This window comes from Balaenoptera acutorostrata, chromosome 19 (assembly GCF_949987535.1).
Source record: "Balaenoptera acutorostrata chromosome 19, mBalAcu1.1, whole genome shotgun sequence".
Lineage (NCBI taxonomy): Eukaryota > Metazoa > Chordata > Mammalia > Artiodactyla > Balaenopteridae > Balaenoptera > Balaenoptera acutorostrata.
This window is the reverse complement of record NC_080082.1, coordinates 56550656-56576685: the sequence shown is the minus strand read 5'-3', so window position 1 is coordinate 56576685 and position 26030 is coordinate 56550656. Positions and strand designations below refer to the sequence as shown.

At 54.5% G+C, this 26030-nt stretch overlaps 2 protein-coding genes across 4 annotated transcripts; one reads left to right on the top strand and one right to left on the bottom strand.

Annotated features, from left to right (window-relative positions):
- Positions 1–5090: 5090 nt before the first annotated feature.
- Positions 5091–13588, bottom strand: BLOC1S3 (biogenesis of lysosomal organelles complex 1 subunit 3). Its single transcript, XM_007168129.2, has 2 exons — positions 13422–13588; positions 5091–12955 (listed from the first exon to the last, which is right to left on the bottom strand). The coding sequence occupies exon 2, from the start codon at positions 12945–12947 to the stop codon at positions 12345–12347; it is 603 nt and encodes a 200-aa protein (XP_007168191.1). The 5' UTR covers positions 12948–12955; positions 13422–13588; the 3' UTR covers positions 5091–12344.
- Positions 13589–13625: 37 nt separating this feature from the next.
- TRAPPC6A (trafficking protein particle complex subunit 6A) lies at positions 13626–24003 on the top strand. Of its 3 annotated transcripts, XM_007168128.2 has the most exons (6): positions 13924–14097; positions 21561–21628; positions 21810–21927; positions 22529–22612; positions 22762–22855; positions 23700–24003. In XM_007168128.2, exons 1-6 carry the CDS (start codon positions 13966–13968, stop codon positions 23729–23731), a joined length of 528 nt encoding a protein of 175 aa, XP_007168190.1. In that variant the 5' UTR covers positions 13924–13965; the 3' UTR covers positions 23732–24003. The 3 variants fall into 3 exon arrangements, with proteins under 3 accessions (XP_057390701.1, XP_057390702.1, XP_007168190.1); XM_057534718.1 differs by lacking the exon at positions 22762–22855 and having other exon boundaries at positions 13626–14097; XM_057534719.1 differs by lacking the exons at positions 21561–21628; positions 22762–22855 and having other exon boundaries at positions 13626–14097.
- The last annotated feature ends 2027 nt before the right edge of the window (positions 24004–26030 follow it).

The following is a 26030-nucleotide window of genomic DNA, read 5'->3' as shown; positions in this document are numbered from 1 at the left end:
AAGATTAATACCACCAGGCTTCCCTGGTGGCTCAGTGGTTAAGAATCTGCCTGCAAATGCAGGGGACACGGGTTCGAGCCCTGGTCTGGGAAGATACCACATGCCACGGAGCAACTGGGCCCGTGAGCCACAATTACTGAGCCTGCGCGTCTGGAGCCTGTGCTCCGCAACAAGAGAGGCCGCGACAGTAAGAGGCCCGCGCACCGCGATGAAGAGTGGCCCCCACTTGCCACAACTAGAGAAAGCCCTCGCACAGCAACGAAGACCCAACACAGCCATAAAAAATAATAATAATAATAATTTTTTTAAAAAGATTAATATCACCTATAATAAGACATAGCTACATCATGCACCCTCAATATAACACATCAAGGAGCAAAACATCACTTTTGGGTTATTCTTGACAAAAATGCACATTATCAATATAATCATGAAGGAACCTCAGACAAACCCAAACTGAGGGATGTTCCACAAAATAACTGATCGATATCCTTTAAAAGTGCCAAGGTTGGGACTTCCCTGGTGGTCCAGTGGTTAAGACTTTGCCTTCCAATGCAGGGGGTGTGGGTTCAATCCCTGGTTGGGGAGCTAAGATCCCACATGCCTCGCTGCCAAAAAAACCGAAACATAAAGCAGAAGCAATATGGTAACAAATTCAATCAAGACTTTAAAAATGGTCCACATCAAAAAAAAAAAAAAGTGCCAAGGCCATGGAAGATAAGGAGTGATTGGGGGACACTCAGGAGGAAGAACCATTAAATGCAATGTTGGATCTGGATTGGTTTCTGGAACAGAAAAAAGGACATTAAAGGGAAAACTGCTAAAATTCAAATAAGGTCTGTCATTGCGTTACTGGTTTTGTACCAATGTTAATTTCCTGCGTTTGATAATTGGACTCTAGTTATGTGAGATGCTAATATTAGGGGAAGCTGGGTAAAGGGTTATATGGGTATCTCAGTCCAATTTTTGCAATTTTCCCAGAATAATTTCCCAAAAAAAAGGTTTAAAAAAAGACTGCCTCATGAAATAAGCGCTAATTTCCTTCACCTAAAAAGGCACCTTCTAGAATGAGGAGTGGGAGAGGAAAATATTAAGTTGTGGGGCACTTGAGAAAAGCTCCCAGAACCCTGCCTGCTTCCACGGGATAGCAGGAGCACCCCTGGCAGCCTGACTTTTTTTTTTTTTTTTTTTTTAGCAGCGAAAGCACCAAATCCTAACCACTAGACCACCAGGGAACTCACAGCCCAACTTTCAATCAAAAAGCCCTGAGCTAGAATGTGATGTGAGGCAACGATCTTTATTGGTGTGGCAGCCACTTTCCACAGAAAGCCGTCAATGAACCCTTCCCCAGGATTCAGCCCCTGTGGAGGCCTTCCCATTACAATCTGGCCTTGGCCGTGATTTGACCACTAGCACGAGATGAAAATGACTGTAATTTCCTAGGCTGGCCTTAAACTATCTATATCATCTGCTTTCAATACACTTGGAAACCTGAAACCCAGGTGCCACCTGGAGGAGCCCCAAGGAGGAGACTGAGGTGGGCCCCAGCTGAACTTCCAGCCAAGAGCCATGTGAGTGAGCCATTTTGGGCATTTAAAGGCTAGTTAAGGGACTTCCTTGATGGCACAGTGGTTAAGAATCTGCCTGCCAATGCAGGGGACACGGGTTCGAGCCCTGGTCCAGGAAGATCCCACATGCCGCAGAGCAACTAAGCCCGTGCACCACAACTACTGAGCCTGCGTTCTAGAGCCTGTGAGCCACAACTACTGAGCCCGAGCCACAACTACTGAAGCCTGTGCACCTAGAGCCCATGCTCCACAACAAGAGAAGCCACCACAGTGAGAAGCCCGGGCACCACAACGAAGAGTAGCCCCCGCTCGCCGCAACTAGAGAAAACCCACGCGCAGCAACAAAGACCCAACACAGCCAAAAATAAAATAAATAAAGTCTAGTTAAGCATCTGGATGACTGCAGCCCTAGCTGTCACCACATGGAGCAGAACCACCCAGCTGAGCCCAGTAAACCCAGGACAGCTCATAAGTGAGTGCTGTTGTATTAAGCCAGTAAGTTTCAGGGTGCTATGTCGTGTAGCAATAGACGATCCAAACAGTCTTCCTTATTCACTGCTGCTTTCCCAACATCTAGCACGTTGAACACAATAAATGACAGCCCTATCTGTAAGCTCAGGACCTGACACATTTATAACAACCCTAGGAGATGGATAATGGTCTTATCCTGACTTAATAGATGTATTAGTTTTCTAGGGCTGCCATAACAAAATTCTACCAACTGGGTTGCTTAGGCATGAGAAATTTGTTTTCTCACAATTCCAGAGGCTGGAAGTCCAAGATCAAGGTGTCAGCAGGTTTGGTTTCCTCTGAGGCCTCTCTTCCTGGCTTGCAGACAGCCACCTTCTCGAGGTGACCTCACATGGTCTCTCCTCTGCGTGTGCCTGGTGTTTCTCCTTGTTCTGTGTCCAAATTTCCTCTTCTTAGTGGACATCAGCTGGATTGGATTAGGACCCACCCTAATGGCCTCATTTAACCTAATCACCTCTTTAAAAGCTCTATCTCCAAATACGGTCACGTTCTGAGGTACTGGGGATTAGGGTTTCAATACGTGAATTTTGAGAAGACACAAGTCAGTCCATAATACTAATAAGGAAATGCCCAGGGAAATTAAGCAATTTTTCCAAAGTCACACAGCTCAGAGGTGGCAAAGCTCAGACATGAATCCAGGCAGGCTGGCTCTAGAGGCCACACTTTTCACCACTGAGCTCCCCCACCTCATGAAGCAGGAAGTGAATTGGCTCAGCCAGCCCTCATTCTTCCCTCGGGCTAGAACAGGGGAAGGACTTAGCCAGAGCAAGAGCAAAGCAGAGATCTGGGGCCAGTTCAGATGCCCTGAGGCCTTCTGACAAGGACAGGGCACTCACCACCCCCAGCATGGCTTGTGCCCTTGACTGAGCTCCTTGGTTCAGGGGGGTATGGTAGGCTGAATAATGCCCTCCAGTGATCTCCAGGTCTTGAGCCCTGGAACCTGTGAGAGTTACCTTCCATGGCAAAAGGGACTTTTGAGGCTGTGATTAAATTAAGGATCTTGAGGTGGGGATTATCCTGATTATCCAGATGGGCTCAAAATATAATCACAAGTATCCTTATAAGAGGGAGGCAAAGGGAGATTTGACTGAAGAGAGAGGGCAATGTGACAACCTCAGCAGAGAGAAAGAGAGAGATCTGAAGATGCTGTGGTTCTCTGAAGGTGGAGGAAGTGGCCACGAGCCAAGGAAAGCAGGCAGCCCCCTGAAGCTGGAAAAGGCAAGGGGATGGATTCTCCCCTAGAGCTCCAGGAGGAATGAAGTCCTCTTGATACGCTGATTTTAGGACTTCTGACCTCCAGGACTGTAAGATAATAAATCTACATTGGGTTGTTAAAATTTTTATTTATTTATTTATTTTGGCTGCGCCGGGTCTTAGTTGCGGCATGCGCGTGGGATCTAGTTCCTGGACCGGGGATCGAACCTTGGTCCCCTGCTTTGGGAGCACAGAGCCTTACCCACTGGACCACCAGGGAAGTCCCCAAATCTATGTTGTTTTTTGTTTTAAAGCTTTTTAAAATTTTTTATTTTTTAAATTTTTGGCTGCATTGGGTCTTTGTTGCTGCGCACGGTCTTTCTCTAGTTGCGGCGAGCGGGGGCTACTCTTCGTTGTGATGCGCGGGCTTCCCATTGCGGTGGCTTCTCTTGTTGCACAGCACGGGCTCTAGATGCGTGGGCTTCAGTAGTTGTGGCTCGGGCTCAGTAGTTGTGGCTCGCGAGCCCTAGAGCACAGGCTCAGTAGTTGTGGCACACGGGTTTAGTTGCTCCGTGGCGTGTGGGATCTTCCTGGACCAGGGCTCAAACCCGTGTCCCCTGCATTGGCAGGCAGACTCCCAACCACTGCGCCACCAGGGAAGCCTTCTATGTTGTTTTAAGCCACTAAATTTGTGGTAATTTGATACGGTGACAATAGGAAACCATATTTTCTATACCTCCATCCATTCAGGGGCTCAAGCCAGAAAGCTAGGAGTCATCCTTGACCTCCTCCTCCCCTCCATCACCCTTAAGCAGGTCTGTTGATTTCACCTCCTAGACAGTTCTTGACTCCAACCACTTGTCTCCAGATCCTTTGTACTTGCAGGTTTGGAAGGTGATCTAAGCCACCATTGTGCCTCACCTGGATCCTTACACGAACCTCCTGTTAGTCAAAATTTCAGAAACAAAGACCTGATTGAAATAAAAAGATGTTTATTGGGGGTTTGTCTGGACTGCAGCCCAGGAGACACAGATTCAAGAAGCACTTGAATTGTTTTCCGCTGGATTACAAAATAGGGGAGGCTTATAAAAGCAAACTTGCAAAGTTACAGTTAGTTACATGAGTTGTTTCTCAAGAATTATAATTGGAGCTGGCAAGCAGTAAGGGTGCTTGTTAAGTAAGGATTGGTTGGGGTCCGAAATGGTTGCACAGTTACAAGGAGAGAACTTGAGAGGAAAAGGCTGCAGCTGGCAGGTATTGTTCTGACTACAGCTGGTGGTGTCCTCGGATCTGGCACAGTTCAAAGAAAGTTCAAGTTCTCAGTGGTGCAGAGAGGTGTCTGAGACCAGATGCTCAACGGCCGCTTGACTCCGTTTTAGAACACCTGAACTGGGGTCACTCTGTTATAATTTCAATTTGTCACCACTCCTGACTGGGCTTACCGCTCCCACTCTTGCTTCCCTCTGCTTTTCATCCAGTAGCTGATACAGTCATTTCAAAGTGCAAATCTGATCATGTAACTTACATGTTTAAATTCTTTCCATGATTCCCTGTTGTTCTCAGGAGACAGGAACACAGTTCTTAAGGGGGCCCCAGCCTGGTCTGGCCCCTGCTGACTGTTTCGTCACATTTCACTCCCTGTGCACCTGGCTTTTTGCTCTTAGCATCCCAGCCTCCTGCCTCAGGACCTTCATCTCTGCTGTTCCCTCTGCCTGGGACACCTACCCTCATTTCTCATTTGCCTTATGAAATATTTACAACGTGCTAATGTTACAAGGAACGATGAACACCCCTGTCTTTTTTTTTTTTTGTCCAGTCTTTTTTTTTTTTAATTATTAGCACCTTTAATTATTATTTATTTATTTATTTGGCTGTGTTGGGACTTCGTTTCTTGTGCGAGGGCTTCCTCTAGCTGCGGCAAGCGGGGGCCACTCTTCATCGCGGTGCGCGGGCCTCTCACTGTCGTGGCCTCTCTTGTTGCGGAGCACAGGCTCCAGACGCGCAGGCTCAGTAGTTGTGGCTCACGGGCCGAGTTGCTCCGCGGCATGTGGTATCTTCCCAGACCAGGGCTCGAACCCGTGTCCCCTGCATTAGCAGGCAGATTCTCAACCACTGCGCCACCAGGGAAGCCCCAACACCCCAGTCTTGACCATCCAGTTCAAGGGCAAAATGTCATCAATTTAGGTGAAACCTGCTAATTACTCCTTCTGGATAACAGCCTTCTTCTTGCCCATCAGAAGCAACCAATATCGCAATTGGGGCATCTTTTATTGCTCCCACATTCCTTTAAACTTACAGGGCATGTGTTTACAAACCCAGCAATCCATACCAGTCATTTGCTTATTTTTTAACTTTAGATGAAGGATAACATCCTGAATGTATTCTTCTGCAGCTTGCTGTGGTCTGCTGATGTTATGTTGGGGGGATTCATCCATGTTTATACTTATATCTTTAGTTAATTCAGTTTCATTGCTGTATAGCTTTCCACTCTATCAATATACCAAAACTTATACCTTCATTCTCCTGTTAATGGGCACTTAGTTACCAGTGTTTCTGTCAACAAAGAGCATGCACTGGGGTGTGCAGAGGGTACATCAGCAGCTATCGGTTAAGCTGTCTCCCCAGGCGGTCATGTCAATGTCCGTTCTCACCCACAGGGTGTGAATGTTCTGTTGTTTCACCTCCACACCAACAATCGGTATTGTTAGACTTTTAAAATGTTGCCAATCTGATAGGCATGAAAATGCCTGTCTCACTATGGTTTTAATTTCATTTCCTGCCATTTAAAACTACCCTGAGTACCATTTTTCACCTATCAGATTGGCAAAGATAAAATCCGTTGCTGACGCTATTTGCCATTGGAAGGAAGCGGGCACTTCCACAGGGAAGTTTGGCGGGGGGAGGTGTGTAAATTGGCCCAGCTCAAGGCAGGGCATCGGCCAACTCTAATAGGCAGCTTACATGTCTATATCTTAGTTTTTCTGTTTTACGTCAGGTAGAGAAAGAGTGTACATTCATTCTCTCAGTCTGCCTGTTTTCAGAATGGACTGATCTCCCCCATACCCCACTCCAGGCCAAATATCCTCTTACTTCCCCTCCAGCCGGCCCCCGCGCAGGATGAATCCCCAGGCTTTTTCCAGAACACAGCAGGTGTGGCTGCCTCATCTGCAGTTAGGAGAGGCTAACAGGCATCTGGCCGCTTCTTAAACAGACTTTCAATCAACTCGTCTTACTTTTGCCTTCCCACTTACACTGCAGCTGTTTCAAACAACTCCGACAATTTGAGGGAATTTTGCTGCTTAAGGTTGGTTCTCAGCTGTTGTTCTCTTCTAGGTTATTTTTCTCAGGACTGCTAAGATCTTTTCACTCATCTGGGTGCTTTTCATCTTTCCAAGCATTCTTGCTGTTGCATCTTCTTCCGTTCTTTCAAAATCTGTAGGATTTTGCCCTCTAAAAGTCCCTCTTAGAGAAAACGAGAACAAACCAGCGATGTTGGATTGGAATAGAAAGAAAGATAAAAAGTGTGTGCCAACAATCATGCTTCTTGGTATTTATCCAAAGGAGCTGAAAACGTGTATCGACACAAAAACCTGCACACAGATGTTTAGAGCAGCTTTAAATTCATAATGGCCAAAACTTGGAGGCAGCCAAGATGTCCTTCAGCAGGCGAATGGATAAATAAACTGCGGTACATCCAGACAATGGGTTATTATTCAGTGCTAAAAAGATATGAGCTATTAAGCCGTGAAAAGATATGGAGGAAATGTTAAATGCATATTGCTAAGCAAAAGAAGCCAACCTGAAAAGGCTACATACTGTATGATTCCAACTATATGATATTCTGGAAAAGGCAAAATTGTAGAGACATTAAAAAAATCATTGGCTGCCAGGGGTTGGGGGAAGGGAGGGATGAATAGGCAGAGTGCAGAGGATTTTTAGGGCGGGGAAGCTATTCTGTATAGACACTCTACTGGTAGATACATGTCATTTATACATTTGTCCAAACCTAAAGAATGTACAAGAGTGAACTCTAATATAATCTACAGACTTTGGGTGGTAATGATGCTGATGTAGGTTTATTGATTGTAACAAATGTACAATAGACGTGTGGGATATTGATAGCGGGGGAGGCTGTGAGGGTTAGGGTTGGGGGCATATGGGACTTCTCCGTACTTTCTACTCACTTTTGCTGTGAACTACTCTAAAAATAAAGTCTATTTTAAAATGTGTGTATGGTATAGGGATTAGATAGTTATTTTGTTTTTTGCCTTGTGTTTTTCTTCTAGGTCTGTGCATTGAGAGGGCCTGGGAGTAGCAACACCTCATTAGCAATGAGCACACCCAGCACCCACATCTTGGCTTCTAAACACCACTTCCCACTAAAAAGGAACCAGGGACCCTTGCAGAGATGGATGGTTTCAAGGCTGAGGCAGAGAAAAAAACAAGATGTGCCTAGATCATTTTGTGCCTGAGAGCAAGAAAGTATTCAAAGAATGGTGAAGAAATGTCAATAGGACACAGAAGCCAGCTAGAAGGGGGTCCTGCTGGCCACACCAGACACAATTTGAGCATCAAAATAATGAGAGTAATACGTTATAACCCATTAAATAAAATAGGAATCTGGAGCACCCCTGATGTGACCTCACCCTCCCCAGAGGGTCTGAGTGGCTGATGGTCTTATGTCTCAGGCAATCATTTACCCAAGGCAACATTGAAAGAGAGGGACCAAAAAAGTCAACGACTCTTCCACAACCCACTGTCCCATCTAACTGTAGTGGTTTCAAAATAGATCCACAAATTCTGATACTCTCGTTCATCAAAGGTCTATGTCTCCTTCCCCTCCACCCCCTCCTTTGAATCTTGGCTGGACTTAGTGACTTGCTAATAACTGATAGAACACAGCAGAAGTGATCATGCATGACACCCAAGGGCTTCTACTTTGTCTACTGAAATATATTTGGAGTGCTGAGCTACCATGTAAGGAATCTGATTACTTTGGGGCTGCCATGTTAGAAGGAAGCTCAAGGCCATATACAGACACTCCAGTCAGCAATCCTAATCTCTGAGTCATTGTAGTCCAGCCACCTGAGGGAAGTCACTGGGACCCTCTGTGCCAACCCACTTGCCAGCTGAATACCTGAGTGACCTCAGTCATTACTACAAGGAACCAAAGAATCTTCCAGCTGAGCCTTGCTGGAATTCCTGATCCACAGAATCTGTGGGCATAATAAAACAACTGTTGCAAGCCACTAAATTTTTGGTCATTTGTTACAAAGAAATAAGAAGCAGAATACTATGTCAGATCACCTCTTTGTCCCTGAGGACTTCTCAACATTTTGTTATTCCTCGGATCCGGATTTCTTTCTTTTTTCCAGTTTCTCCAAGGTTGAATTTGGGGAAGGGAACCAGCAGCCTTTACTGGTTCATCACTTTATCATCTGGTATGTTTTGCAGTTTTCTTTTTTTTTTTAATTAATTAATTTACTTTATTTTGGCTGTGTTGGGTCTTTGTTGCCGCATGTGGGCTTTCTCTAGTTGTGGCGAGCGGGGGCTACACTTCATTGCAGTGCAAGGGCTTCTCATTACAGTGGCTTCTCTTGTTGCTGGGCCCAGGCTCTAGGCACGTGGGCTTCAGTAGTTGCAACATGCGGGCTTAGTAGTTGCGGCACGTGGGCCCTAGAGCGCACAGGCTTCAGTAGTTGCGGCACATGGGCTCAGTAGCTGTGGCTTGCAGGCTCTAGAGAGCAGGCTCAGTAGTTGTGGCCCACGGGTTAGTTGCTCTGCAGCATGTGGGATCTTCCCGGACCAGGGCTCAAACCAGTGTCCCTTGCATTGGCAGGCGGATTCTTAACCACTGCACCACCAGATAAGTCCCACTTGGCAGTTTTCAACTATGAACTTAGGTTTGGTCTATATTAGTCTGCTGTAATTCTGCGTGAGGCTGGTTGAGGGTGTTTTCCCTGGCTTTGGCCAGAGCCTACTTTCAGTTTATTTCTGTGCTTGGGGTTTCCTGAACTGCTCCGTAAGGTTATACCCAAACCCCAATCAGGCCTGAAGAAAAGCCTGTGGTTATGAATTCCCTGAGGAAAAATTCCCTCCACCCAGAGCCTAAGCCAAAATGGACAAGTTTCCTAGGTATGCCTCAATGGTATCAATCAGATTTTTTTCTACCACATTCTTTCATTCAAGATATAGCCCTTCAAGGGACTAAGTTTTATGCCAGGGCCTCTGCTTCTCTAATAAGAGCTTGGCCCAAGGTCCAGCAGCTGTTAAAATCCAAGGCTTTATATGATCCAGCAATCCCACTCCTGGGCATATATTCAGACAAAACTATAATTCGAAAAGATACATGCACCCCTATGTTCATAGCAGCACTATTTACAATAGCCAAGACATGGAAACAACCTAAATATCCATCAACAGATGAATGGATAAAGAAGATGTGGTATACATACACAATGGAGTATTACTCAGCCATAAAAAAGAATGAAATAATGCCACATGCAGCAACATGGATGGACCTAGAGACTATCATACTAAGTAAAGTAACTCAGAGAAAGACAAAATCATATGATATCACTTATATGTGGAATCTAAAATACGACACAAATGAACTTATTTACAAAACAGAAATAGACTCACAGACAGAGAGAACAGACTTGTGGTTGCCAAGGAGGAGGGGAAGGAAGGATTGGGAGTTTGGGATTAGCAGATGCAAACTATTATATACAGAATGTATAAGCAACAAGGTCCTACTGGATAGCACAGGGAACTATATTCAATAGCCTGTGACAAACCATAATGGAGAAGAATATGAAAGAGACCATATATATATATATATATGTATATATATATACACGTGAGTAGAACTAAATCCCTTTGCTGTGCAGCAGAAATTAACTTGGGCCCAGGAGATTTCTCATGTTCTCTCTGAGCTCAGCTGTACCTTTAAAAGGAAGTTTGATTTTTTAAACCAGTATTTCTGGGTATTTATCAGAGGCAACCACACTGCAGAAGCACCAGTCTCAGAGTCTCCTTCACAAAACACATTCATCAGATGGCATCATTCTCTGTTTACTGGCTGTTCAATAAAGACCAAGAATCTTTACCTAGTTTAAAAGCTCAGCTTCGTCTGGCCCCTGCTAGCACAGCACTCACCACCCTCACCACCCCCATCTCCCCTGCTCTCTCCACTCTAGGTGGAGAATAGAAGAGATCACCCTCTTCTGTTATTAAATAGGCCCTGCCCCTTTCTGACTCAGGGCCTTTGCATATGCTATTCTTGCTGATTGCAACTCTTTTCTACCCAACCTGTTTCACCTTTTTTACACCTTCAGGGCTTGGCTCAAACTCACTCATCACTTCCTCAGGGAAGCCATCTGACCTCCCCCCAAACAAGGTCAGACAGACCTCAGTTACACCCTCACAAAGCTCCTGTATTTCTTTACGGCACTAATCACAATGCCAGAAAAATTATAGTTGAAGTATAAATTACAATTATTAAAACTATGCACTTATTTGCGAGAATATTTTAATGGCTGTCTCCCCCATTGGACTGTGAGCTCTGCAAGGGCCCAGCCTGTGGGGCACCCCCAGTGCCCAGCCCAGGACAGGCAAAGAACAGGAGCTCAATAAACGTGTGGTGAATTAACAAAATACAAATAAGTGCAGAACCAGGGCAAAAAACTAGGAGCCCTGATTGCCCGGCCACAGGCTCACCTTCAATAGGCCAGGCGTGAAGGATCCCTTTCTTGGGACCCACATTCTCAGCAAAATCACCAACCTACCCGCCCCCAGCTTAGATGGGGATATAAGAGGAACTGACCATATCAATAAATGTTTTGAGTTTTAATGAGTCTGCCATAGAGCGTTCTTCCCCACTTCTCCATCCTGGGGGCCCAGATCTCAGCTCAGGTTGGAGTAAGAGCGGGGGAGGGGAATAAATGTGAATGGGACTGAGGGACTGGGGCTGGGAGAAGAAGGACCAGGTGAGGCGCAGAAAGAAGGAGCTAAGCCCAGGCCCTGAGACAAGCCAGACAGCCAAGCCCTTTTAGCATCCAGGGAACAACACGGTGACCAAACAAAATACATGTGGTCCTTATCGGCAAAGTGGTGTCATATTGTGCCCAAAGTTCCAGGGCAGGTCTGTATTGGGCCCTAAGTGCCTGCTGGGGGCACTCTCAGCCTGGAGAATGAGGAGGAGGCCCATCCTGTACCTGGAACTTGGGCAGACGGCGTGATCTTGGCCTGGAAGGTGGGAAGGACACACCAACTTGGGCCTGGAGGAGATGCCACCTTGGGCCTGGGGAGCTGGGAGGGGGACCTCCTCGGGTCAGGAGGAGGGCTCATCTTGGGCCTGATGAAGAAAACCATAGGGGGTCCCTGGAGCCCATAATTAAGTAGGTAGTTTAAACAGGATGGGAGAAGCAAAAAGCAGCAGAACCAAACCTAAGGGTACAGCTGGACCCAGGAAACAAGATCAGGCCAAGGGGGTGGAGCTAAGCCCAAGGAGAAGGAGCCAGGAGGTGGAAGAGCAAGGCCTAGAAGGAGGAGATGGAATCAGAGCCAAGCCTGAGGAGCAGAAAAAGGGTCCAGATTAGAGGGCAAAATTCCAGAAGTGGGACTAGGACCAGAGACATCAGGGAATCTGCGCCAGAAGCAGGACCAGCCCCTGTGAACAGAAAACAAACTGAGGAAGGCAGGCAGACAGGAAAGGTGAGGCTCTGTGAACCGCTAAGATGGAGACAGGTTAAGGAGTAGCTAGTTACCCAGGAGTTTGAGCCAAGCTTCAGACACACACAAGCTCTGAACCAGGAAGCAAGGGCCAGGACCAGGGGGAGGAACCAGATGCTAGGGCCTGGCAGGGCTGCACAGCATTAACCCCCCATCCTCCCCCCCTCCACACACACACACAGAGCATTATACAGGGGGCGGGGTTATCCCTGAGGGTGACAGCAAGATGGGTGGGTGGCTAAACAGGGCACAGAGCCAGGTCCCAGAGGCCGCAAGGCCTACCCCCAGGGCTCAGTCAGGCGGGAGAGGGGGTCACGGCTAGGCTCGCGGTCCCGGGTCTTGTTCGGGCTCGGTGCCCGGCACGCCGCGGATGTCGGGCAGCAGGCGGCAGCCGGCCACTATGTCCAGGCGCTCGGCCAGCGCGCAGAGGTCCCCCCGCGCCAGGCGCACGCTGTGGGCCGCTGCCAATCCCGCCGCCTGGGCAGCCGCCAGCCTACCGGCCAGGGCGGCCACATCACGGCCCGCGCGGCGGTACACGCCGCTCACCGCGGCCGCTACGTCGTGGTCCAGCCGCGCCTGGCTCTCAGCCAGCCGGAGCTGCAGCAGCGAACGCGCGGGGGCGGGCGCCGGGGCCTCCTCCTCTCCCCAGGCCTCCCCGGCAGTTTCCCGCTGCACCACGAGCGGAGGCAGATCCCTCGGAGCGGCCTTCGGCTCCGGCTCCGAGTCCGAGTCGGTCTCCGCGGCCTCCCCGGCCACCCGCAGTCCCGTGGGGCGGCCGCGCGTCGGGCCCGACGGGCCCAGGTACAGCTCCTCCTCCTCCGACGAGGACGCAGAGAGCTCCGAGTCCGTCTCGGCCGCCTCCCCCGGCACCACCGTCTCAGGCCTCCGCAGCGGCCTCCGCCGACGACTCTGGGACGCCATGGCGCGAGCTAGGGAGAAGACGCGCGAAGGGATGCTATGAGAGGCGGGCGCCCTGCCGTGGTTAAAAGGCGCAAGTTCTGGATTCTCAGCCCCTCCACTGACTACCTTAGCAATTTGGGGCCATCTGCTTCCCCTGCCTGGGCCTCAGTTTCCTTTTCTGCATCATCATCCCTGATGATGATGATGATGGGGGCTACTGGACCCCAGCCTCCTCAGTGTACTGATGGGAAAACTGAGGACCACCAGCTCGATCAAGGCTGAGGCACGAGTACCCGGAGTCCCAAACTAAGCTCTTTCCGATTTTGCTTCCTAGCAGAGGCCACACCCCACACCGTCCTCCAAGCCTTGTCAGATTCGGAAGCACACGGGCTCCTGAGCCGTTCAGGTACCAGTGCCTGGGTCACAGAAAGGGTAACAGCCCAACTGGACTCTGGGAAGGGTGCACTAAGGGAGCGCTATCACCGCAGACCGTACCAAGTCACCGGAGCGCCCAGCCGACGGGATCCGCTACCTAGCCGAAGTGCAGAATCTTTACCGAGAGAGGAGAAGGCAGCAGCCCCAACCAACAGGGGAGCAGGTTGGGAGGGTGTTGGCGGCCAATCACCTGGGCCGCTCGCCTACCAACCAGGAAGCAAGCCCTCAGGACCAGCTTTGAGGGGGTGTGTGAAGAGCCACGTGAATATGGGCACGGCCAATAGGAAAGCTGTTGGGCTGGCGCTTCCGGGTTGTGCTGCGAGGCGTGCAGACAAACGGGGACTCTAAGTCACGTGTAACAGCGACTCGGCCAATGGAAATGCTCGAGCACCCGGAAACGGGGAAGAAGCAGAGGGAAGGGCGGAGATGCTTGTCACGTGCTGCCAATATAGACAAAGCAGGCCCTCCCCCTAGTCTCCCAGGTTCAGGCGCGTGCCACGAGAGCCCAGAAAAGGAAGGCGGGGCTAGCCCGAAACACCAATGGAAGCGAGAGTGGGCGGGCTCGCGCTTAGGTGCAGGAGGCGGGGCTTGCCCAGCCGGGCCAATGAGAACACTAGGCGCTGGACGGTTGTTAGGCACGGGAGCCCGGCGCATGGCTGACGCGGTACTGTTCGAGTTTCTGCACACGGAAATGGTAGCGGAGCTGTGGGCGCAAGATCCGGACCCCGGTCCCGGGGTGAGCGCCGGGCCCCGGGGGGAAGGAGGCACGGGCCGCGGCGTGAAGGCCGGGTCGAGGCCCCGGGAGGAGCAGAGGGCGCGGCAGCGGCCCGGGTCGAACCCCCGCCCTTGCCTCGCTGGGCGACCTCAGGCGCCAGCTTCCGCCTCTGCAAAGCGGGGTCGCAGCAGGGCCGGCCTCGAGGGTCGCAGCTAGAACTGAGCGAGAGTTCGGGGTCAGGCTCTTAGCTCAAAGCCTGGCACAGAGTAAGCGGGTAGCAATTACAGTAATTACGATTACTGGGTATATATTGAGAAGTTATATATTGAGCCTGGGTTGAATCCCGCCTGCACCACTTATACAGGGTGTGAGAGCCAGTGATCCGATCTCTGTGTGCCTCAGTTTCCTCCCTTGTAAAATGAGATCATAACAGCACCTAAGACTCCGAGCGAGACATTGATTCATTCAACAAACTTACTGAGCGCCTACTGTATTCAGGGCACTGTTTCCCTGTCCTCGTGAAGCTTACGTTTTAGTAGGGGAGTCAAAACAAACAATAAATAAAAATAGAATGTGCCACCAGCTAGTGAGAAGTTTTATAAAGACAACTTCAGGAGAGTTGGGGAAAGAAGAGAGGTAGAGTGGTGGATGGTGGAGGAAAGCCTTTCTGAGGAAGAGAAGGGAGGAAGCAAGCCCCGGGGATAAGTGGGGGGAAGAGCATTCCAGGGAGGGGGAAGCCTTCTGTGAAGCCCTGCGGAAGGAGCGTGCTTGGCATCTTGGAAGTTGGCCCTTATGAAAAATAAATGCTCAGACTTTAAAGCACTTAGTACGATGTCTAGCACCTAATCAGCCCTCAAAACACGGAGCTCTTGTTTTAAAGTCTGTTACCAAGAAGAAAGGGTGACGGAGAGAGTAGGTGCTTAATAAGTGGGGCTGTGCTCACTTTTTTCATTATTATTCTTTCTATGATCATCATCAATATGCAAGACATTTTTATTGGTCTGTGTTTTCTTCCCAATTCAAGGGTGTTGCTTGTTATCATCTCAACATACTTTTTTCAAGTTCATTCATTCAACAGACTGTCACTAAAACCTGCAAGGTGCCAAGCCCTGCTGTAGGCTCTGGGGATTATTCAGCGAACCATGCCAAAACCCTTGCCCTCCTGGAGCTTACGTCATAGTGGGGTAGACGGACAAATCAGATAAACGAGTATATATTGTACCCTGGGAAAATGCTATGAGAACGCTAGCACATGGGAGAGGGAGTGTGCATTGGCCTGTGTTTTGGGGAGGGGGCTGCAGTGTCCCAGCACCCCATCCAGCCTGGTTTTCAAACCAGAAACCCGGGAGTCCCTGACATCTGCCTTGACTCCCTCACCTCCAGCCATCAGCCAGGCCCTTCCTGTTGTGCTGTCTAAATATGGTTCCCATCTGGCCCCTCCCTGCTTTAGTCTGGCTTCCCTCCTCTCTGCCCTGTACCAGCCTCCTCCCTCATCTTCCAGCTCATTTCACCTGTCACATCGTCACTGCCTTGACACCTATTAATCCTTCAGATCTTGGCTCAAATGTCCCTTCCTCGGGGAAGCCCTCCCTGAGGCCCCAGTGGAAGTGGGGTATCCTTGTATCACGATAAGTATGTATCTGAATTATGTATCCATATGATCCTTTGATTCACAGCCTCTCCTCTGCCAGGCTGCCTGCTGTGTGGTGTGGGTGGGCACCGGGTCTGTGTTGATCACCCCATAGTAGGTCCTCAGCATGGATTTGTTGAAGTGAGTGCAGCCCTTGTGCCATGGAGGGTGTGGGCAGGGACTGGCATTCACTTAGTATCGTGGCCAATAATAGCACCCATCATGTGCCCTGGTGGGCTTCACATTCCTGATTTCATTTGATCCACCTAACAACCCACAAAGGTCAGCATGATCCTCCCCACTTTGTAGGTGAGGAAACAGAGGCTTTTATAGATGGAGTCTTCACTGTCAAGTGGCAGAGTCAGGAATGTAACTAGGCCTCCCATTTCCAAAGCCTGTGCTATAAACTCTCGCCTGTCTTTCTCAGTGTCTTCTCTGACACTCTGGGAGGATTTTAATGGGTTCCTGTGGCCAAGCAAGTGGGGGGGGGGGGGGGACACGCGGTTACTCAGCTTTGCTCAACACAGGGCTTTTACAGCACGAACGCGCCTGTGACCCTTGGGCGTGGCTCTCTGCCCAGCTGCCTCTGCAGTTCTGATGCTGGGGTCCCACACCAGAGATTCCAGTGGAGCTGGGCCAGGAAGTGGCCTGGGCGTCAGGCCTCAGAGCTTCTGGGTGGTTCCTGTGTGCAGCCAGGGGAAGGACTGGCGTCTCCCCATATTCTTTCAAGCTGGGGAGCCCCGTTTCTTAGCACATCGTGGGCAGCTGCCCTGTTTCGCGCAGTCTTTTCTCTTTCGCTCTCGGCCCCTCCCCTCTCTGCTTCTCTTTGGTCCAGCAAGTGTCCTGTCTGAACGACACGCAGGCCTTCTGTTTCTTGGGTACTTATCATGTCTCCAGCACAGGATTTTATCTGATTTCGTCCTCAGAACAGCACTCTGAGGTTGACGGCATCATCCCATTTTACAGGGGAGGGACTGAGGCACCAGAGAGGGAGGGCTTCCCCGACGCTGCACAGCCAGGATCAAAGGCAAAATCAGGACTTGGGCATCCGTGCCAGAGCTTGTCTGTGGCATTAGGCCTGCCCCGCCCACCTGCCCCAGAGCCCCTTGAGGAAAGCGATGGTGGCTGGTTCCTCTCTGTCCCCACAGCACAGGCGCCCAGGAGCCGCAGTCATTGTTTAGGGCTTTTTGATCTCCACGTCCTGCCTGGTTATTTGTGGCTGTTGAATGGATTCTCCTGGACGGTTACGGGTTGAATGGAAGACTGGCCGGAGGAACTGGGAGGTCGAAGGGCCTTTGTTATCAAAGCAGGAAAAGTTCCAGGAGTCGGAGGAAGAGGCTGTGGTTTGTCCACCTCAGGAGCTTTGAAGATAAGGGGAGCCTGTGGGCAAAGGAGTGAACCCCTCTGTGTGTAATGAGCTGTCATCCACTGGCCTCTGGCCTGGGAACGGCCCTGCTGGGCAGGCCCTGGCCCACCGAGGCCCAGTGAGTGCCCAGGCCAGCCCCTTCTCTCAGGAGGGCCTGTGGTGGGCGTAGCAGCCATCAGATACGGTCCTTGTCCTCAGGCAAGAGCCTGGAAAACCAACCAGTTCCTGGCACAGTGATAGCAGGGGGCAGAGCCCTGGAGGGGGCGCAGTGCATCCGAGGCCACAGAGCCAGCAGTGGGGTCTCCGTGCGGGAACTGGGGCTCTGTCCTGAGGGCGGTGGGGGCCATAGAAGGTTTAAACTGAGGTGTGCCAGGCTCAGATTTACTTTTCCGGAAGTCCTCCCTGGCCACGTGGATGAGACTGGATGGAGACTGGGTGGGGAAGGGCGCTGCTGCAGGAGCCCGAGCAGAGGTGAGGGGTAGACCGAGGGCAGGCGGAGGGGGGCTGGGTGAGCTCGGAGAGTGTCAGGGGAGAAGGTGGGATTCGGGGTTGTCTGGGCACCACCTGGGTGCACGAGGACAGGGCGACAGGGTGGGAGATGTGCTCTCACCCTGTCACTCACCTGGTCACTCACATAGTTCTTTTGGGTCTTCTGGGGCCATTCACCTTGGGGAAGCCGGAAGTCATCCCTTCTCCCTGTGCTTTTAATATATATAAATTTATTTATTTTTGGCTGCAATGGGTCTTCGTTGCTGCACACGGGCTTTCTCTAGTTGCGGCGAGCGGGGGCTACTCTTTTTTTAAAGCAGTTTATTTATTATTTATTTATTTATTTATTTATGACTGTATTGGGTCTTCGTTTCTGTGTGAGGGCTTTCTCTAGTTGTGGCAAGTGGGGACCACTCTTCATCGCGGTGCGCGGGCCTCTCACCATCGCGGCCTCTCTTGTTGCGGAGCACAGGCTCCAGACGCGCAGGCTCAGTAATTGTGGCTCACGGGCCCAGTTGCTCCGCGGCATGTGGGATCTTCCCAGACCAGGGCTCGAACCCGTGTGCCCTGCATTGGCAGGCAGATTCTCAACCACTGCGCCACCAGGGAAGCCCTAGGGGGGCTACTCTTTGTTGCGGTGTGTGGGCTTCTCATTGCAGTGGCTTGTTGCAGAGCGCGGGCTCTAGGCGCGCGGTCTTCAGTAGTTGTGGCACGTAGGCTCAGCAGTTGTGGCTCGCGGGCTCCAGAGCGCAGGCTCAGTAGTTGTGGCGCTCGGGCTTAGTTGCTCCGCGGCATGTGGGATCTTTCCGGACCAGGGCTCGAACCCGTGTCCCCTGTATTGGCAGGCGGATTCTTAACCACTGCGCCACCAGGGAAGTCCTCCCTGTGCTTTTCTTAAGGCAGGAACCAGCGCTGCTCCTTCCTGGGATGCCCTGCCCTGGGCCAGCACAGAGTGGCTCCGCGGGTGGGGCTTGAACCTCACAAATAACTAATAACCAAGGGGCAAGGCAGGCCAGGCACGCAGCCCCCCACCCAGCTCCATCGAGTTTCAGTCCAGGACGGGACCGGCGGGGAGGCAGTCTGGTTTACTTGTTTTCCATTCATCCTACTCGGAGCTCTGTGGCCCTTTTCGGTCTGGACGCTTGAATCTGCCTTTAGCAGAGCACATGTTCCTCTTACGCGCCTTTCATTATTTCTTCTCCCGCATTGTTCCATCTCTCGCAGTCAGAGGAATCCCAGACTTCCCAGATCTCTTTCCGCATGTCAACGTTTCTCTCATTTTTTTTCCTACCTCGTGGTTTCCTTTTTTCTTAACAACCTGTGAGGTTTTACCTTCCTTCCAGATTTGTCTCTTTTTCAGCTCCCTTGTGAACAAACGTTTCTTCTGGCTACCGTTTCATTTCTAAGAGCGTTCCCTTGTCCGACTGTCCCTTCCTCCAAGTGCCCGAGCTGCTGCATGGATGCCCGTCGTGCCCACACCGACACGCCTCCTCCGAGGGGTCCCCCCGTTTCTCCCATTATCTCGGTTCCTCTCCGTGGGCTGTTGTGTCAGCCCGGCTGAGGCAGGCGTGGGGAGCCCAGAAATGCACTGGCTCTCGGCTGGGCTCCGGAGGCTTCCAGTGGGATGGGAGTGTCCCGCCTTGCCCTCCCTCCTCAGGAATGATGAACCCCTAGTGCCTGGAGAGCTTTTGTAGGGATTGGGGCTTGAACACCGCTGAGTCCTGGGAGGCGGCTGCCAGAGAGCAGGTGGGGTTCTGCCGCCTTCCTCCACCCTCTCTCCCGAGTCACCCGCCCTCCTCCACCCTCTCTCCCGAGTCACCCGCTCACCCTCCGCCCTTTCCTCCCCCCTGCCTCTCCTCCTCCCTGCTCGCATTATTCCCCGCTCCCCACCACCCCCAGTCTCTGCAGTGCAGCAGATATTTAACTGGCCCCTTTCAAGGGCTGGGGACCATGGAGCCAATAGCAACAGCTGCTGTAGAGCGAGCTGCCGGTCACACCACCCCTGTGAGGTCAGGCCCCCCTCCGCCCTCTCACCAGCTTGTCATCCCCTGGGTGCCCGTCATCCCCACTAGGCTTGCCAGGCGAGCTCCTGGAGGCCAGTCAGGAAATGTCTGTGGGATGAACAAGGGAGTCCTGGGGTCTTCCCTGTCCCTCGGGGAGTCCTCGGGACACAGATGCACTTAGAGCGGAGCCCAGCCAGGCCCCCTCGGGGAGCTCACCTCTAGGAGGGAGGTGACGCAGGGGTGGCAGAGAAGGCTTATCGAGGGCGGGGCAGTGATCCAGGTGCTGAGATCCGTCAGCCCACAGAACAGACCCTCCTTCGTGGGGCTTTCCTTCCCTTTCCCCATCAGCTCGTCGTCATGCAGGCTGACAGATGCAGAGGCCGCAAATGACAATGATAGTAACGCTTCCTGAGCCTGACTCAGAGCACTTGGCTTGCACTTACCCACTCCCTTAATCCTCATGAGGACCTTGGGAAGGTCCTCATCTTACACGTGAGGAAACTGAGGCACGGGGCAGCTGGTAGGGGTCAGGGGCTGATCTGGCCCCGGACCCCGGAACCAGCCACCAGGCACACGTCCCCCTCTCTGCCTCTCATGCCCCAAGCTCAGATCCCGCACGTCATGAGTCTTCAAGCCCTCCCCGCAAGGCTGGCCCTGCTGTGCTGGAAGAAACCAGAGAGCACGTGCCACTGCCACCAGCAGGAAGCTGTGTCCTTCCCCAGGCCCGGTTCCCGCAGGAAGAGCACAGAGTGGCGGGACAGGGCCCGCCTATCATGTAGCCCAGCGGAGCAGAGGGCCAGCACGCAGGCCACCTCTGCTCCGACCTCCCTACGCCTGGCGCGTCCCCCCAGCGGGCCTCAGCCCTTGCCACTGCCCTGGGGCAGGGACAGCTGGGGGTGTTGCCCTGGCCGCCCACCCATCTGCCACCTGCCTGCAGGAGTCAGACCTGCTCAGGTCCGAAGGACAGCCCCGTGGCTGAGGGTGCCTCTGGGAGGTGTGACCTAACCCCTCTGTGCCTGGTCTCCAGGTATGAAATACAACCTACCTTATGGGGTTGTTAAAATTAAACAAGGGGGTCTGTACAGGGCACCCGGCACAGTGTGTGCTCGAGTCCCAGTTCCTCACTTGGTTCATTCAGCATCTGTTTCTAACGCACCTCCTCCGGTGTGCCCGGCCCCGTGTTGGTCACCACAGGCCGTCCTGGTATTTCTGACGCCCCCAGTCTGGGCCAGCCTCCCTCACGTGCTCAGCTCTCTCCAGGTCACACAGATCAAAAACACACACAGGTCAGCTCTCCTCCAGCCACGCCGTCCGCCCTCCCGGGCACGTGGACAGACACGAGGTGCAGCCCTCCTGCCACCCCCGTCCCCGTGCCTCAGCCCCTCCACCGTGGGACCCTGGCCTGCCCTCCAGAAGGCCGCGTTGCCACCACTGCCTTCACCGGGCACCCGAGGGAACAGTTCCCTCCCCTGTGCCCCTGTGCGTCCCTCCCAGGATTCTCGGCTAATACGTTAAGGCCTAATGATCACAGTTGACTTTTCAGCCCCCCTGCTGGCCAGGGGCCAGGGCCCATGCCTTGCGGCCCCCTTACTCGCCACATGAGCCCCAGGGCAGGTCACCTTGAGTTTCGGGGGTAACGGGAGTGCTACTCCACAGGGTGTTGTAAGGACAGACACTGAAAGCACATATAGGAAGTGATGGGTGTTATCAGGAAAGATTTGACCAGCAGGGTGAAGCTGAGCCTGGGGAAAACCCGTTTTTCCTGGAATGAAGGGGAGCAGGTCCTGAGGGCTGATGGGGTTTCTGGAGGCGTGTGACGGGTGGAGGGACAAAGCCGGCCTGGCCTGCCAGCCTGTGTAGCAAGGCCCTCCCCTCTGGGCCTCCTCGCCCTGCACGGGCAGGGACGGGCAAGTCCCCTCGCAGGGGCCACACCCAGTGGCTCCCGGCTCCCTCAGGTGACCCAGGGCCCCTGCGCCTCTCTTCCCTGGCCTTCTAGGGACAGAAGGTGAGCCTGTCGGTCCTGGAGGGCATGGGCTTCCGCGTGGGCCAGGCCCTGGGCGAGAGGTGAGAGGTGGGCAGGAGCTGAGGTGGGGTCCCTTCCTGGGCACAGCCGGGCGCGGAGGGTACCTTGCTCCACACAGGAACCCAGCCTGGTCTCCTCCCTCTTCCTCATCCCGGGGCTGCCCCACCCCCGCCCCCGGCCTGGCCTGGCCCCACAGTGTCTGCCGCTGGCCCCCCACCCCAGGCTGCCCCGGGAGACGCTAGCCTTCAGGGAGGAGCTGGACGTCCTCAAGTTCCTATGCAAAGACGTGTGGGCGGCCGTGTTCCAGAAGCAGATGGACAGCCTGCGCACCAATCACCAGGTGCGTGCCCACGCCCGGTGCCCGAAAGAGCCGGGGAAGGGAATCCCCGCCCGGGACGGCTGCAGCACGCCCAGCCCGGCCGTGGGGACCTGCCCAAGCTGGGAGGCAGGCACGGGCCCCCTCGGGGCCTCTGTGCCATGCTCCAGGGGAAGCCAGGAGGCTGCCGTGGGGCGTGGCAGCTGCTTCCAGCCTCCCTGCAGGCCTCGCCGGCTGGGCCCCGGAGCCGGCAGAAGGCCCCTTGCGGCGGGCGGCACCTCGCCTCGGCCTGATGCTGCTTGTCCGGACCCGGTCCTAGTTCCCATTAGGAGCCTGTGTGCTGGGGCCCCGCGGGCCGCTCCACGGGCCTGGGCTGCAGCTTCTCACCACCACCCTGGAAGGTCACGCACCCAGTGGGGCAGGACACCAGGCCCGGGGCGGAAGGCCCGTGGGTCCTCGTGCAGCTCTGAAGGACGGGCCCGTAACCGGCCACCGCGGTTTTGAGGGAAGGGTCCTTCCAGACCTCAGCCCAGTGGGGCTGGGCCCTGGGTCCTGCTTCCCCTCCCCCCCCCAACAAAGGTACAGGCGCCACCCCAGCCCCCATGGGCCCCTCCTCTGTCCCCAGGGGACCTACGTCCTGCAGGACAACAGCTTTCCCCTTCTCATCCGGATGGCCTCGGGTCTGCAGTACCTGGAGGAAGCGCCCAAGGTATGGGGGTGGTGCTGGGACTCCAGCCCCAGGCAGGCCTCTCCCCGAGCCCAGGACCCCGGGAGAGGGAGGGTCCCAGCGTGGCCCCCCTGGTCCTGGGTGTTGGCCTCCCCCCTCTGCCCACAGTGACCTGTGTCCCCCGCCCCCAGTTCCTGGCCTTCACCTGCGGCCTCCTACGTGGCACCCTCAGCACCCTGGGCATCAAGAGCCTGGTCACCGCCTCCGTGGCAGCCCTGCCCGCCTGTGAGTTGGGGTGGGGGGCTCCCGTCCCCCGAGTGAGGCAGGGGGTCCCCCTGCTCCCGGGGGGCCGAGGAGGTGGGGCCGGGCCACCCCAGCCCCATTTCACAGATGGGGAGTCTTGGGCCCAGAGTGTTTAAGTCACAGGCCCAGGCCACACAGCTGGTGCAGCGCATCCATGCCCCTGCCCCTGGATGTCCCCGGCAGCCTGCTTCCCCTGGGGCATGCCAGCCTGGAGGAGACAACCCTTGACGATGAGCTGGTCTAGTGGTTTCGAACACTCTTCCCGGCGCGGGAACCCAGGTGGACATAATGGAAGCCACCCGGGTTGGTGCTGTGCTAAGGGGCTCCACAGCCAGCCAGGCCCCGTGGAACTTGCAGCTGGCGTGATGGGCTGTCCTCCTGACCCCCGGGTCCCCGCTGGCCCACAGTGCCCTCCATCAGACAGGCTGAGGCCCCACCCTTACCTGGGGGCAGCCTGCAGCCAACACTCCAGTCCCCTTCCCTCCAGGTGTCTTCCCCTCTGCCAGTGCCCAGGCCCACTCATCACCGGGGACCTGGGACCCGAGTAGGCAGGATCTGAGCAATACATGCCCCAGAAGCCCGTGCCAGCACCCTCCCCAGCAACCGACATGCTTGGCCTTCATGCCCCCAGTCACCCACACAGCCCTGGGATGCAGGCCAGGTGGGCAGGAAGCATCACCACCCTAGACCGGTGAGGAAACTTGAGGCCCAGCTTAGGCCACCCAGGCTGTTGGCGCAGGGCAGGGATGAACATCTCTGAGCTACTGGGGTGCTGCCTCTCCTCTCCGGTCCCAGCCTCAGGCTAAAGCCAGCCCTTCTCTTCCAGGTAAGTTCCAGGTGGTGATCCAGAGATCCTGAGGGAGCCCCAGGCCCCACCCCCAGCCGAGCCTCACGCCACCCCATCCCGAGGACCCAGATGCTGCCCGTGCTGGTGGCTGGTGCTGGGGAGACGGGGTCCCACCGCTTCAGGGCCTCACAAGCGCTCAACAAATGGGTGTCATAGGGAGGTGGGGGTGTCCCAGGGGCAAGGTGGGCCCCGCCCCAGTCGGGGCTGGCGTGGAGGGAGCCCGCATCGGACACGTCCCTCCGCACGGCAGGTGCTCAATAAAGGTTCTGTACATGGGACCAGATTCCAAGTGGAAGGTGGGGGTCACGCAGAGTGCTGGGGGCAGGGTCATCTGCAAAGGGACTGTTTGTGTCACAGGTCCTGCGGGGGAAGCAGGCTACCCTGTGTGGCTCACCATCCCGCATTTCCTCCTCTCCTGGGCCCCCTCCTCCCCAGCCTCAGCCCTGGAGCTTGCCGCCTCCTGCCCTGCACACCTGGCAGGGGAGGGTGGCCCCTGGCACTGGCACCCTTGCCAGCATCAAGTCTGGGGCTGCTGTCTTCCCAGCCGGGCCCACAGAATGGACCTCTCCCTAGGAGCAGGGCCAAGGGCCCCCAGGGTGCTGGCAGGGGTGGGCTGGGCTGGGGCTGCCAGGACCAAGGATGGATGCAGGTGAGGTGGGCCAGACACCCTCGGCTCCCCCAGAACACACACACACACAGAGGAATACACAGTTCATGTGCCTGGAGGATGCGAGTCATACCAAGAAAAGAACAATGGCCCGGCTGACCAGTCCCTGGGCAGCTCGGCCTCCATGCCTGCACCCCACCCCCTGCCGCCACCTCCAATGTTTACATTCATAGCATTCCGGGGGCATCACCCATCTGGACTCTGCCAGGCTCTGCCACTTGCTGCCTGATGTGGGTAAGTGCCTCCACCTCAGAGCTGTACACCGAGGCTGCGACAGACCCAAATGGGAGGAGGAAGGGTCTCCTCAGTGGGTGGGGCTCCTCTGCAGACACCCCATCCAGCCCCTCCCCAGCACACACAGCTGAGCGCCACGGTCCCTGGCCTGCCTCCGTGCCTTTGCACATGCCATTCCCTGCCTGGCCCACTCCCCAGACTCCTGCTCCCTCTCCGGTGTCCAGCAGCCACCAGCCTCGGCTGCCCACCACATCCCTCGGAGCAGTTGCTCACTCGCCCAGCGCCTGCAGCCCTGGGGGGGCTCCTAGACAGCCTTGTCCTGCCCTGCTGCCGCGCTTACTTGTTTATGTCCCACCGCGCTTCCCCTTGGGTCCCTCTGGGTCCCTCAGCTGGGTGCTGGCACTGTCCAGCACAGAGCCTGCAGATGTTTTCCAGATGAATCGCCGTCATTCAGCTAAACTGTGTGTGCGCGGACAGGCGGGGGGAGTGGGGGATCGGCCCAGCCCTGTGCTCAAGCAGCTCAGGGCTGTCCTGGAGGTTCCCCCCCCAGACTCACCACGCCCCCACTCAGACACACCAGCCTGGCCTCCCTGATGGGGCAGGGGTACTGCTGGGAGGGGGGCAGAGTCCTAAATTGGCAGAGGACAGGGAGGAGGAAGTTGCTTGAAAGCCTGGTGAGGGGAGAGAAGTAGCCCAGGGGAGGGAAGGGGCATAGCTGGGCTACAGGGGGCAGTGTCTGGTCACTGGGCACTGCTCTGTGGTTGCCTCCCCCATCTCCCGGGGGAACCTCTGTTCGACCCATCACGCCAGCAGCAGGCACAGGGAGACAGGACCCTGGAGAGCAGAGGGGCCCCCCACACACGCTGTGCCTAAGGCACCTCCTGCCCAGCCATCCCCACCCCCGACCCTGCTCTCACCTCTCGAAGAACGTCTGCAAGGCGCCTCCACCTACCCAGCACAAACCACTGCCTGCAAACCCTGGCTCTGCCTCCAAGACCCAGGGCAAGGGACTCCATCAGTCCGGGCCTCTGTTTCCTCATCTGTGAAGGGGGCATCACCCCCACCCCACTGGAGCGTGGCAAGGAGGAAAGAGGTTACTGTAGATAGAAAAGCATGTTGGGACTTCCCTGGCAGTCCAGTGGTTAGGACTCCGCCCGTTCGCTGCCGGGGCTGGGTTTAATCCCTGGTTGGGGAACTAAGATCCCGCAATCCGCGTGTTGGAGCCAAAAAAAGAAGAGCATGTACGCTGAGCGGGGCTCCTGGTGAGCCTGGAACGCACGTGTCGTCGTCATTTTATGTGAAGCGTCTGGAGCAGCTGGCAAATGGGCCAGTTGGCGCCACTGTTGCCGAGCACCAGGCTCTGGGCTCAGGGGACTCCTCCTGACAACCGCGAGAGGCAGGCACGGACG